Raw genomic sequence first — 14,067 nt, 5'->3', positions numbered from 1 at the left:
TTCTCCAGCACTGCAATGCTCTCCTTAACCAATATCGCCACCCCTTCTCCTTTCCTTCCTTTCCTATCTTTTCTGAACACCCTGTACCCGGGAATATTTAACACCCAGTTCTGCCCTTCCTTGAGCCAGGTCTCTGTTATTGCCACAACATCATGGACCATTATCTCTGACTAGCATCCGAAAGTGCTTGGCCTGCAGAAATTAGAAGATATAATCTTCTAAGGTACTTACCTGGTCTTAAAAACAACGTTGACACTTCCGTTTGTTGGAGCTGCTCGGGGCCTGCATCAAAAGAATCCTCGCAGGCCCCAGCGAAATCTAGATCCAGCATATTTATGGCACTTGCTGTCGTAAAGCAGATAAGTTTAAAGGGCCAGGCAAGTTGACAGGCTAGGGAGAAGAAAGGTGTCTAAGGTAAGTGGATAGGATTTGGGGGTTTGGGGTTTAAGGTCGGTGTTGGGAGGAGTGGTCTGGGGGATCAAGGGGGCGCTGGTGGTGGTGCGGGGGATGGGGGGTGTGGCCCAGGGTTTGAAGTGGGGGAGGTGGTCCAAGGATTGAGGGGGGTATGGACCGGGGTTTGGGGGGGGTGGTGCAGGGTTGAAGGTGGGGTGGTCTGGCGGTTGGTGGGGTGGTCCAGGGGTTGGTGGGGGGCCAGGGGTCGGGGGTGGGGTGGCCTGGGGGTTGGGTGGATGGTCCAAGGTCTGGGAGGAGGGGGGATTGTCGGAAGTCCAGGGGTGGGGTCAAAGGTCTGGGGGTTGGTTGGGCCGAAGAGTTTTGGGGTGTCCAAGGCTGGGGGATCCGAGGTCTGTCAGTAGTCCAGAGTCTGGGGGTAGGGGAGAGATCAGTGGGGTGGTTGCGGGGGTCCGAGGTCAGGGTGGTGGTTGGGGGTCCAAGGGGGGAGTGGGGGAGTTCTGCGGTCGGTGGGGGGGTGTTGGGGGGGTCTGAGTTTGGAGCACGGGGGAATGCATTGGTGGGGCCCGATGTCAGGGGGGGATGTTGGGGGGTTTCCAAGATTGGGGGTTTCAGGGGGTGTCTAGGGGGGATGGTGATTATCTGAGGTGAGGAGTTCCGAGGCCAGGGTGTGGTTAGGGTGTCGGTGGGGGGGGGTGGGGGGGGGGGGGGCGTTGTTTGGTCGGGGGTGGGGCGGTGTCGGAGGTCGGGGGTGTTGAAGGTCGGGGGGGTGGAGTCCTGTGGTGGTGGGGGGAGGTCGAGGTCGGGAGTGTGGGGAAGTCCCATGGGGTCGGTCTGGGTCTTTACAATAGTTACTTAGAAGTTAGGAGAGGGTTTAATTCTAACTTTTTCTGGGTAACTATTGACGTGACCCCAGTGGAGCCACCTAAAGTTTGAGATTCTAACCACATTTTCGGATGGTTCCCAGAGCAGCTCAATTGTCCAGAGGAAGTTTGCACTTCTGGGCAATTGCCATACAACCCCTTACCTGGGAACTTGCCAGAGGGATTCCCCAGCGCACCTTTGGGGTACCCCCCAAATCCGATACTGTGGAGCGCGGGAGTTATGGGCCCATATTTCCACACGTCAATATGTGCCTGTAACTCCCTAATCTTATTTACTATACTCCGTGCATTCACATACATGCACAAAAAGCCTAATTTACATTTTGTTACTTTCTCCCTCACCCCGACTTCACCTATTAACTTACTATTCTCTATACTAGTGCTATCTGTCCCTCCCAGTATTTTGTGCACCCTGGTATTCATCTCTAATATTTTCTCTTGGTTCTTACACCTCTGCTGAGTTAGTATAAAGCCCCCCCAACAGCACTAGCAAGGAACTCAGTCTCAGCTCTGTTCAGGTGCAACCCATCAGCTTGTACAGGTGGTATCTCCCCCAGAGTCAGTCCCAGTGTCCCAGGAATCTAAAGCCCTCCCTCCTGCACTATCTTTCCAGCCACACATTCATCTGCCTTATCCTCCTATTTCTGTACTCACTAGCCTGTGGCACTGGCAGTAATGTGGAGATTAGTGCTTTTGAGGTCCTGCTTGTGAATTCCCTACCTAGCTCCCTTAATCCTGGTTGCAGGACCACATCTCCCTTCCTACCTAAGTTATTGGTACCAATGTGGACCACGACCTCTGGCTGATCACCCACCCTAAGGAGAATGTCCTGCAGCCGCTCTGTGACATCCTTGACCCTGGCAACAGGGAGGTAACATACCACCATGAAGTCACATCTACGGCCACAGAAACGCCTGTCTGCTCCCCTAACTAATGAATCCCCTATCACTGTTGCTCTTTCTTTCTTCTTCCTCCCCCCCTGTACAGCCGAGCCACTCGTGGCGTCACAAGCTTGGCTCTGACTGCGCTCCTCTGAGGAACCAGCCCCCTCACCAGCTTCCAAAACAGAAAACCGATTTGTGAGTGAGACCCCAGGGGACTCCTGTCTACGTCTCTTGGACTGCTTGGTGGTCACCCATTCCCTATGTCTCCAGGCCCTTAAGCTACGGTGTGACCACCTCTCTGAACGTGCTATCATGTAGCTCTCAGCCTCGTGGATGTGCCACAGTGAATCCAGCCGCCGCTCGAGGTCTGAAGCTCAAGTTTCTGTAGCTGGCAGCACTTCCTGCACATGTGGCTGGCTAGGACACCGATAGCATCCATGACTTCACACATATTACAGGACACGCATTCCACTCAACTGGGCTACCCTGCCACGCCTTAAATCTCCTTCCCTTACGTTAACTTTATTCTACTTTGGATTGTTTATATTACTTTATTATATTGGCCCTAAATTTCCCTTATTCCTGGCACTTCTCAGTTAAATCCAAGTATAGCAGCTTGTTTAAAAATATTACACTTTTCTAATTTACTCACTTGTACTTACCAAGGCCACAGCAGCTCTTCTTTCTGAGGAAAGGTTGGAAAGGAATAGAGCACCTTCTCCCTCCTCATCGAACTCCCTCTCTGCTCTCAAACTCTCGCTGCTTCTCACAATGTTTTTATAGCTCCTCTGCTCTCCTCTAGGTGCTACTGACTGCCTGTCCCAGGGTCCTCCTTTCGCACTCTTCTGCCCGTAACAGTGCTGTAATACACAGCATACAGAGTGCAAACAGCATTCAGAATATACTTGAGGGTTATGGGACTAAGCCCCACACAGGGCAGCAAGATCCCAGGTTTCATTCCTGATCTTTGCTGATTGAGCTAATCTCACCCAGTGTGCTTAAAGGAGGGAGTTTTGCATTTCTATAGTGCCTTTCAGAGCCCTGGCACATTCCAAAGCACTTCAAGCCAGTGAGGTATTTCAGAAGTGCTGCCATTTTTTGTAATGTAGGAAATGTGGCAGCCAATTTGTTCACAGCAAGCTCCCAGCAAACAGGAACATGATAATGACCAGATTGAACTCCATGGAGCAGGTGGGAATTTGGGGGTGTGGGGGTGGGCGAGAGGGGGGGTGGGGTGGGTGAGGGGGAGGTGGGGTGGGCGAGAGGGGGGTGGGGCAGTTGGAGGGGGGGTGTTAGCATTGGGCTCAGTATCTTAGATAAGGAGTGGGAGTAAGTCAACTGCCTTCTCCTAAGCAACATCCAGAGATTTCTGAGCAAGTATTAACGAATGAAGGACAAGACTGTGTTGCCTCCTCTCCACCATTGAATATCTTCATGGAGTAGTCTCAGGTTTGAAGTTCCCCATGGAAGAGGACTTTGCCAAACCGATGGTAAATGAGGAGGTTTCTGGGATACTGGATGAGATAAAACTAGACAAGGGGAAGGCTTTAGAAAGGCTGGCAGTCTTACAGTGGACAAGCCCCTAGTCGGAATGGGAGATATCCTAAGTTACTAAGGGAATTGCTGAAAAAAGGGACATGTCAAAGATTTTTGTCTAACTCTCTTCAGGACCCTGATTGGTCAAGGCATTGCCCTGAGTAATGAGTTAATGAATGGCTCTCACTTACTTTGTTTAGCTGAAACAAGCTCCCTGGTTTAAAGTCAACAATGCTTTGCAGTTAACTGTCAGTCACCATCATTGGTGCATTCTCTATGGCAACACCTCTTTCAATCAGACTCCACTTGCCAACCAATCAGCCCTCTCTTCACATAGAGTATAAATTGTTGTCTTCCTCCTATATGGGTATTCTTGCAAAGTGTCCTGATGACTGCAAGATGAAAAGATCTGACATGTTTCTTTTTTATCAGCAATACTTAAATTCTATACTCCCAAATGACTATTTACTGAGGGAAGGAAGGGCAGGTACTGATCACAATCTTCCTTAGATACAGAGCTGGTGCCAGAGGACTGGAGAATTGCAAACATTCCTCAGTTGTTCAAAAGGGTGTAAAGGTAAATTCTCATATGAGCCAGTCAGTTTCACCTCCGTGGTGGGAAAGCTTTTAGAAAAATAATCATGGAGAAAATGAAGTATAGGCTAATAAAGGAAAACAGTCTAGATCAGTTAGGGTGAAGTGAGAGTGACTGCCCTTGACACCAAGGCAGCATTTGACCAAGTGTGGCATCAAGGAGCCCGAGCAAAACTAGAGTCAATGGGAATCAGAGGGAAAACTCTCTGCTGGTTGGAGTCATACCTAGCACAAAGGAAGATGGTTGTGGTTGTTGGAGGTCAGTCATCTCAGTTCCAGGATATCACTGCAGGAATTCCTCAGGGTAGTGTCCTCGGCCCAACCACCTTCAGCTGCTTCATCAATGACCTTCCTTCCATCATAAGGTCAGGAGTGGGGATGTTCACTGATGATTGCACAATGTTCAGCACCATTCACGACTCCTCAGATACTGAAGCAGTCCATGCCCAAATGCAGCAAGACATGGGGCAGAATTTTGCCCTCATCGGGCGAGCTCGGTGAGGGCGGGCAGGGGTGGTCAGGGAGAGGACTGCTGCCCATAATCGAGGCCGGACCACAATTTCACGCTTGCGGGCCAACTAAGGCCTGCCCAGCGTGTACCCCAGCTGGAGAACCTCCGAGAAGGGGTGGGCGGGGTGGGGGTCAGTTGGCCACTGGGTCCAATGGTGACCTGGCGGCCGGTTCAACAATGCTGCAGGCAGCCCCAGAGTTGCAGCAGTGGCAAGGCTGCAAATGAGGATGTAGAGACCAGGCGGGTGGTGAGCTCAGCAGGGTATTAGGCCCCCTTGTTTTTCCGGCGAGTGCCTCACTGCCCTCCTGGAGGAGGTGGCTTCCAGTAGGGACACCCTCGTCCCCAGAGATGAGAGGAAGAGGCCACCTCACCAAAAGGACATGGGAGGAGGTGGCAGGGAGGCAGCCTGGGTGAGCAGCCACGACGTGGTGTGGCGTACCCGGGCACAGTGCCGGAAGCGCTTCAATGACCTGCTGCACTCAGGAAGAGTGAGTACCTTGTTGGCATGGGTCAGTGTGGTGAAGTGTTTTGGGCTGGCCGTCCCTCCGTGGAACTTAGGGGTGTTAGGGCGTGAGTGCCAGTTGTCAATCACACCAGCACTGGCCAAGGGGGTGAGCCCTGGCTGCTTTGACTGAGTGCCTTGCGGCTTGAGGCCCATGAGGGATCTGCCCTGCAAGGTGTTCCTCAGCTGGGGTTGGCCAGGCTGCAATGGCGCTGCAGGTAGATAGCGGACTAATCAATGCGCCCTGTCTCTTCAGGAGAAGACATCCCATAACAATATTGAGAGGTAGCAGAATGGCGGGGGAACCCACATCTCCTCATCTTCTCCCAGTACGAGCAGGAGGTCTTGGAGCGCGAGAGGCGCCATGCACCTCAGTCAAGCAGCCGCGGTGAGGCTGGGGTGTCAGGCGAAGGTATGAGTGCAGTGCACTGAGGTGAGAATTTTGGATTGTGCAACCATTTTAGTGTAGTCTCTTCATTGATGTTAACTTCGAGTCTGGAGACCCCATTGATAATCGAAAGACGAGGGCACCATGATGCAGATCTCTGTTGTCTCACCAGGGTACCTGGCATGCACAGTGACAGTGTGATAACTTTAACTAATGACAAGTCCTTCTCCATGTTAGTTTCACCAGCAGGCGTTCGCTCTCCGAAGCCTGAAGGGCCACCCCGTAACCCGGAGGACCACCATGCTCCCCAAGCACCTGCGTCACACCCATTCTCTGAACCAGGCACCAGTGCAGATACCAGTACCTCAGTGAGCATTAGTTCGGCAGCTGGTATCTCGGTGCACATTGGTGAGGGCACTTCACATTCGCTTGAGGTGCAGCTGAAGACAGAGTGCCCAGGGTGCCGGCAGTCGGAGGACTGCTGATGACCAGGACGATACTCAGTCGAAAGCTGATGATGGGCCTCTGGAGTTATCCATTAGGAAGCAGATGCTGGATGTCCAGTGGGGTGTGCGGGAGGATCTGGCGGAGGTCCAAGAGGATATGTATACCATGGTCTCCATTATGGAGGAGTCCCTGCGGAGTGTGAGCACTGCATTGACCCTCATGGCCGAGCTCTGCCTTCTCCTTTGAGAAAGTGGTGACTCTCATGCAGAGGCTGGTCCAGGGAGAGAATTAAGGGTACCTGGGGTTGCACTTGGACCTATAAGCCCTCACACAGGCACTGACCTCTTGTGGTCTGTGTCCATGTGTGAGATGGATGGGGCACCCAGTATCCCAGCTAAGTGCTCGTCCATCAATGGCATCCAGGGAGGTCCACAGCAACCTCCTGTTGGTGGACCTGCTGCTTGTCATCTCTGCGGGCTCCTCCCAGGGAGCTCTGGATGATGGCAGCAGCTCCTCTGCCCCTCTGCCAGTGACCATCATATCTGATGAGGCTGCAGCAACTGGGGAGATGCCAGCCGTGGCACTGGCTGCTCCCTTCCAGGCGGGGCCAGCACAAGCTCCACTGGCCAGAGGACGATCACCAAGGTCATCAAGGCCAGCAGGACACCAGAGTCAGCAGGCCATCTTCAATGATGGTGCCAGCGATGGGGGGAGCACCAAGACGCAGCATCCGTAAACGTAAGTTTAAAGCACCTTAAGCATAAGAGGGACTGGTCACAGGTAATCTTTTTTTTCCCATTCTGTTTTTCTTTTTTTAATGGTGTGACTACCAACACTGGATATAGTTCTGTTCAAGACTATGTGAGCTACAACACTTGCTTTTGTGTTATTGACTTGAGTATGCTTCATTTGTTTTGTAGGTGCAGGGTGCGCCAGTATGTAAGGCTGGACATGAGTGGCCTGAAACTTTATTGCGCAGGTACTGAGTGTATCTTGGGGGCCAAGGAAAGTGTCATTTCTAGGATCCAGGACAGAGGCAGCAGCCCTGACATGAGGTGATAGTTCTTATTTGGCAGCCTAGCTGAAGGAGCATTAGATCAAGGTGTCCCTGGAGGTTACCGAGGTCTGCCACCGCACCCTCAGTGTTCTCCTTCCCATGCTCCTCTTCTGACTCACTACTGGACTCATCATCTGTGGCTTGTGCAGCTGAGACAAGATCCTCTTCCTCCAGTGGGTCCCCCCTTGCCAGTGCCAGATTGTGGAGAGCAGAGCACGTAACCACAATCAGTAACACCCGCTCTGGGGGCTATTGTAGTGCTCCCCCTGAATGTTCCAGGCATCGGAAGCACATCTTCAGAAGACCTATGTTCTCTCTAGCACAGCCCTTGTGGAGGCATAGCCCCATAATGTACCACTGCTCGGCCTCTGTTCTTGAGCCACCTTTTCAAGGGATAGCCCTTGTCACCCAGCAGCCATCCATCCAGTCGGGCTGGAGCACTAAAGAGGCTCAGCACCTGGGAATGTCTCAGGATGTACACATCATGGAAGCTGCCAGGGTACCTTGCACAGACTTGCAGAATCTGCATCCTGTGGTCACACACTATCTGCACGTTCATCAAGTGGAAGCCCTTCCTATTAACAAAGGCACCCAGCTGACCCGCTGGCGCCTTGATGGCCACGTGTGCAGTCGATGGCGCCCTGGATGCAGAGGAACCCACAATTGCTGCAAAGCCTCTGGCTCGCTCAGCCTGGCTGGCCTCGTCTATATGGAAATGAAGGAAAATCAATACCCACCTGAACAAAGCTTCTGTCACCAGCTTGATGCAACTGTGGACAGGTGATTGGGAGACTCTACACAAATCCCCCACTGAGCCCTGGAAAGACTGGAGGCATAGAAGTTGAGGGCCACTACGGCCTTCAGAGCCACTGGCATGGGCTGTCTATCCACACAGTCGGAGCTGATCTCAGGCCCGATCATTTGGCAAATGGAGGTCACAGTCTCCCTGGAGAGGTGGAGCCTCCTTTGGCACTGCACCTCAGACATATTGAGGTAGCTGCATTGCCGCCTGTAAACCCTGGCAGCAGGGGAGTGGCATCTTCTGTATCCCCTTCCGCCTTGGGCTACCGGCTGGCCCTACCCCCCTTGTGCCTGCCCCTCTCCTCCCACAGGTCTCTCTCCTGGAAGCTGCATTGGGACATCTGGCCTCCTCTCCCTTCTGCCTCTCTTTCTCCTCAGAGGAGGTGTCTCTAAGGGAGATCACAACGCCCATTATGAGAGTAAGGGAATGCTGTCTGCTACCTGGAAGGATGTACACTGTCTGAGTCCTTAGGGGCCTGGAAGAATAAGTCCAGAAATGAAACCTGGAAATGCTTAGAATTTAGCCCTGTTCAGTGATTAAGCTGACAAGTACCAATAAGCCAGCAGCAAGTTATCTTTAAAACTTCTCAATATTCACATTGACAATGCTCCTGACCCTTCTTATCCCACCCATGGTTGAGGTTTTGCAAATTGTGGGCTGCCCGCCTGCCCATTTTTCCCGTGCAACAAGTGAAAAATTGCACAGGCAACATTAAATCACCGGGTTGTCAAGGGCCTTAACTGGCCTCTTAACTTGTGGTGAGACCAGCTCCAACTCCCGAGCATGCCTGCTATGCAAAATATCACGCGTCAATTTACGTTCGTTCGGGTCAGGCGTGCCCCCGTCTGACGAGCAAAAAATTCTGCCCCTGGACAATATTCATGTTTGGGCTGATAAGCGGAAAATAACATCCGTGCCACGTAAGTGCCAGGCAATGGCCATCTCCAACAAGAGAGAATCCAACCATCTGCCTTGACATTCAATGGCATTACCATCACTGAATCCCCCACTGTCACCATTCAGGGCGTTAACATTGACCAGAAACTGAACTAGACTAGCCATATAAATACTGTGATGACAAGAGCAGGTCAGAGCTGGGAATTCTGTGGCGAGTAACTTACCTCTTGACTCCTCGAAGTCTGTCCACCATCTACAAGGCACAAGTCAGGAGTGTAATGGAATACTCCCCACTTGCCTGGATGAGTGCAGCTCCCACAACACTCAAGAAGCTCAACATCATCCAGGCCAAAGCAACCCACTTGATTGCCTCCTCATTCACCACCTTAAACATTCACTCCCTCCATCTTCTACACACAGTGGCAGCAGTGTTGATGATCCAAGACCCAGCAGAGGGGGGTGCATAACGTGCAAAATAATATGGACTGTGCCGTAGTGGACTCTAGGCTCAAACTTGATTCGAAGAAATGAAATTATGCTTTTTCTAAAAAAAATTAGAAAACTGACATGGTCTCAGTCTGAGGGGAAGTTTCCACTGTACACTTTGGGATGAATCCCTGAGATATTTTGAACAAATATTAGCGTTGGCGGGACAGTGCAGGCAGGTTCAGAGATGAAGCCCTAAGTTTGATAAATTACCACATCCTAGGCTTGTCAGCAACATTGAAGGCCATCAGGTTAAAGAGACAGAGGCAGTCTGGTACAAACTCAGCTAAGGGAGAGCCAAGAGAGAATTGGAGCTCCTTTCAGGTTGGACAGAGGTATATAGGAAGATATAACAATTGTTATAATATTATTGGAATTTATTGTAAAGTAGAGTAATAGTGGGGTCTGTGTCTATAGGTGTGTGTGTGTGTGTGTGTGTGTGTGTGTGTGGACTTAATTAAACTAAAGGCAGCAGGTCGACTTTGATGTGGCAGAAGATGAGCTAGGTTTGAAATGCTAAGTAGGTAAACCATAGGTGTCAAGGGAACATTTGCATTTTTAAATAAACCAGACCAGATTGTTTTCAAAGGAGGGGTGAAAAGTGTTACCTAGCCAGGCGAAGTTCAGAAACAGTGGGGAGAATTTTCCCCCCGTTGGGGGAATTGTGTGGGGTGGGTGCAAACCCAATCGGCGCCCCTGATCAGCTCCGCGCCGCCATTTTACGTGGCAGGCCAATTAAGGCCCGCCCAGCATGACGCACTCCCGGAAGCGTTGAGCACTCCTTGTGCGGGCGGGGGGGGGGGAATTCCCTGAGTCGGGGCCTGCGCTCTTTCACGCGTGCACGCAAAAGAGTGCAGAAATCCCCCTGAGGCACAGAGGTGCCTCAGGGAGATTAGTTTCAGTTTTAAACATGTAAATAAAGAAATTACAAAATTTTAAGACACGTCCCCTCATGTCACAGTGTCAAATGAGCTGGGACACGTCAGTGAATTTTTTGAGAAATTTTTATTCAATTTTTAAACACTTCATGGAACATCATCCCGCCCGTGGATGAGGTTCCATGAAAAATGCAAAGGCGGCCGGGCTCTTCGCCTGCTGGACAGGCAGCATTCTTAACTACTTTAATTAATTCCTTAATGGACTTTATTGGCTGTTGACATTTCGGCGGGCGCGCAGCTGACTCCAGCGCGCACCCGCTGAACAAAATATTGCAATGACGTCAGGATGCACGCCAGATGTCATCACGCGTCATTTTGCGCATCAGCAAGCGGACATCCAGAAAATTCTGCCCAGCGTGTTTATTTTTCCCAAAAATGACTGGTAAAATTGGTACTATGATAGTTTTTTTATTCTTAAGGTAATGCCCAAAGACATAGTGAAACAATGGGAATTTGCATTCAAAGGGCAACATATGTATAAAGGAGAGAGGGCTGTGTGTAAAGGCAGGCATTCTAAGATCTAAAAAGCATGAAAAGCCTTCAGCATCTAAGCCTGCAGCTGCTTCCTACAAAGAACTGAAGTTAAGAAAATTCACTTTGAATTGGATTGTTTCAGGGCATCGTGTTGCTTTGTCTGTTAAAATCTGTGTGTCTTACTGTTGCCCTAACAAAAGTGTAACTGGGAGCTAGATTAACTAGGGGATTTAGAAGTTATCATAGTAGTAATTTGTAGATCTATTTGTTTACTTAAAATCATTTCTTCTATAAATAAAGGTTTAATTTAGCTTTGTAACAAACCAATAAGACTCAGTGGTCTTATTACCACTGAATTCAAGGCCCGCATCTCAAAATTTACACAAATTGCAAATCGTTATGGCAGTTGTTTCAAATTTCCCTTTGAGATTTGAGCAGCTCAGCACTTACCGTCAGCTGTGCCATAACAGGTGGAGTTTCCCAAGATTCAGTACTCACTGCTTTTTTGACATAGATTAATAATTTGGCCTTGGGGATATCGGGCACAATTTTGAAATCTGTAGAAATGTGGAAGTGTACTAAACAGTGAGGAAGGTATTAATAAAGTTAGAGGATGTTAATGGACTGGGGGAATGGGCAGACACGTGGCAGCTGAAATTCAACATGTAAAGTGTGAAGTGAGACATTTTGTGTAGGAAGCATGAGGGGAGCCAAAACATGTTAAATAATCCAATTGCAAAGGAGAGATACAGGTGGGTATTTGTGCACAAATCTATGAAGGTGGCGGGACAGGTTAACACAGTTAATAAACCGCGCTGGCTTTCTAAGTAGAGGCATAGATGACAAAAGCAAGGAACTTGTGCTAAACTTATATAAAATGTTAGTTCAGCCTCAACCAGAATATTGTGCCTAATTTCTGGGCATCACAGTTCAAGAAGGACTTGAAGGATTTGGAGCGGGTTCAGAGAGGATTTATTAAAATGATTACTGCGATGGAGAATGAAAGTTTACAGTTTTGTCCATTGTTCATGTCAGAGCAGAGAAGGACATGAGGAGATTTGATAGATGTGATTAAAATCATGAACATCTTCGACAAAGAGAAACTATTCCAAATGGATGAAAGATCGATGATGAGGGAACACAAATTTAACGTGACTGGCAAAAGAACTAGAGCCCAATGAGTGACTAGGATTTAGAATATATTGCTTAATAGCAAGGTGGAAGCAGGTAGTAGCTTTCAAAATAAAAATGGATAAATGCCTGAAGGAGGAAAAACTGCAGCAAGAGGAGCAAGATGGGGAGGTGAGTGTGGGACCCATTAGATTGCCCATTGAAATTGTCAGAACAGATTTGAAAGGCTGAATGGCAATGAATGTGTGAATCTGTGATTTTACGAGCTGGCAGCAAAGAGAGAACAGTGTCTGTACTGTTTATTGAGGGAGCACAGTGTCTATGTGAATGTGTCTCACTCGGCCAGGACTAAATGTGGTTCTGGACACATTGCAATGTCATTGACTCTTAACTACCTTCAGAAATGGCCTAGCAAGGCATTCAGTTGACAAGGAGGTAGCTCAGCATCACCTTCTCAAGGGCAGTTAGAGATGGAAAATAAATCTTGCCTTTCCCAGTGATGCCCTTATCCACCTTATGCCCATTTAGCCTTCATGGCAGAAATGTTTCAGTAACAAATAGTCCGGTCTGGTGCACTTGAATTTCATTACTTTCCACATCAGCTTTAGGTCAAGTCTTTCCCCTCTTTGTCAGCTGTGGCTCAGTGGGTAACACTCTGACATCTGAGTCAGAGCTCTGTGGGTTCAGGTCCCACTCCCAAGACTTGAACATAAATTCCAGGCTTGACCCTCCCTTGCAGTATGAGGGAGTGCCACACCACTGAAGGTGCCTTCTTTGAGATGAGACATTAAATAATTAAATCATCCTGCCCACTCAGATGGACGTAAAAGATTTTCTTTTGAAGCAGAGCAGGGAATTCTCCTCGGTGTCCTGGCCAACATTATCCAGCAACCAGCATCACCAAAACAGATTATCTGGTGATTAATACACGGCTGTGTGTGGGCTGTGCACAAATTGGCTGCCATGCTTCCAAAATCACAATGTCTAAACTTCAAAAATACTTACCTAGCTGTAAAGTGCTGAAGTTGTGAATGACACTACCTTAACACAAGGCTTTCTTTCCTTCATTCTCAATGATAAATCTGTTTTCTATCTCTCTCATGAACGTAATAATTTCAAACAGCTCCTCACGATCTAAACTCTTGATATTTTACAGGTTTAGAACGGAAGTCGCTGATATTTCCAACCAAAACCTCCACCAGTTACGTCAGACTGTATCCGCGGGACTATCCCAATTTGTCTGCCTTTACTCTCTGTCTGAGGGCAGCTTCTGAAGCATCCCACGAGTATGCGCTGTTCTCCTATGCGATGTCAAATCATGACAACGAGCTGTTGATCTGGCAAAAAAGTAATGGAGGACTTTCCCTGGAGTTTGGAAATGCTAAAGTTGAGTTTACCTCCCAAAAATGAATGCACTGCTGAGACACACCTGTGTGACCTGGGAGTCTGCAAGGGGACTGGCAACATTCTGGATGAATGGAGAACGAAGTTTACGGAAAGTTGGTGAAAAGTGGAGAACCGTGCATGTTGGAGGTGTAATTATCCTGGGTCAGGATCAGGACCGTGTTGGTGGAGGGTTTGACTCGAGTCAGAGTTTTGTTGGGGAGATAACAGATGTTAATATATGGGACCATGTTTTAACTGCCAGTGAGATCAAGGCTGTAAGTCAAGGTTGCCATAGTCCTGGGGGGAACATTATCGACTGGGCAACAATACAGTATACTGCAAGTGGAAATGTGAATATTCAAGGCAATGATGACTGCGCAGCTTCAATTTCTTAGGTGGGACCAGGTCAAGATGAGAAGGAACACTCTTAAGGGCAGAAATTCCCACCAAATTGCATTAATGGATCATTGCCTTACATTGCAATCTCTTCTATCATAATCAGACCAGGAAGCAAAAGTAATGAAGTTAGATCTAGAATGAAGGGGAATTTGTCACAGGGCTGATTATGTTTGGATCAGGGATTATTGACTGGGATTTTTTAGTTTCTTATCTTCCTGGGTATCTAGGTAATGGCTTCAAACTCAAAGAACCACTGTTATTCTGCACCAGAGAGAGAAAGAGAGAGAGAGATGCAGATAGAGGCAGGGAATTAGATTGATGGTTAGAGGACACAGCTTGG

At 49.0% G+C, this 14,067-nt stretch overlaps 1 protein-coding gene and 1 long non-coding RNA gene across 2 annotated transcripts in view; one reads left to right on the top strand and one right to left on the bottom strand.

The window, feature by feature from the left end:
• Positions 1-260: 260 nt before the first annotated feature.
• LOC144695865 (uncharacterized) overlaps positions 261-14,067 on the bottom strand; it is a 35,726-nt gene continuing 21,919 nt past the window's right edge. The window contains exons 2-3 of the long non-coding RNA XR_013580024.1: positions 2,842-3,039; positions 261-345 (exon numbers count right to left, since the gene is read on the bottom strand). This is a non-coding gene — a long non-coding RNA (uncharacterized LOC144695865). The remainder of the gene's footprint in view (positions 346-2,841; positions 3,040-14,067) is intronic.
• LOC144695473 (C-reactive protein-like) lies at positions 3,643-13,723 on the top strand. The gene is given in 4 exon segments (XM_078566351.1): positions 3,643-3,734; positions 7,078-7,136; positions 13,099-13,335; positions 13,338-13,723. Coding segments are annotated over 4 exon segments (774 nt in total).

The sequence above is a fragment of the Cetorhinus maximus genome, chromosome 21, assembly GCF_964194155.1.
Source record: "Cetorhinus maximus chromosome 21, sCetMax3.hap1.1, whole genome shotgun sequence".
In the NCBI taxonomy this organism is placed as follows: Eukaryota; Metazoa; Chordata; class Chondrichthyes; order Lamniformes; family Cetorhinidae; genus Cetorhinus; species Cetorhinus maximus.
This window is presented reverse-complemented; position numbering and strand designations above follow the sequence as displayed.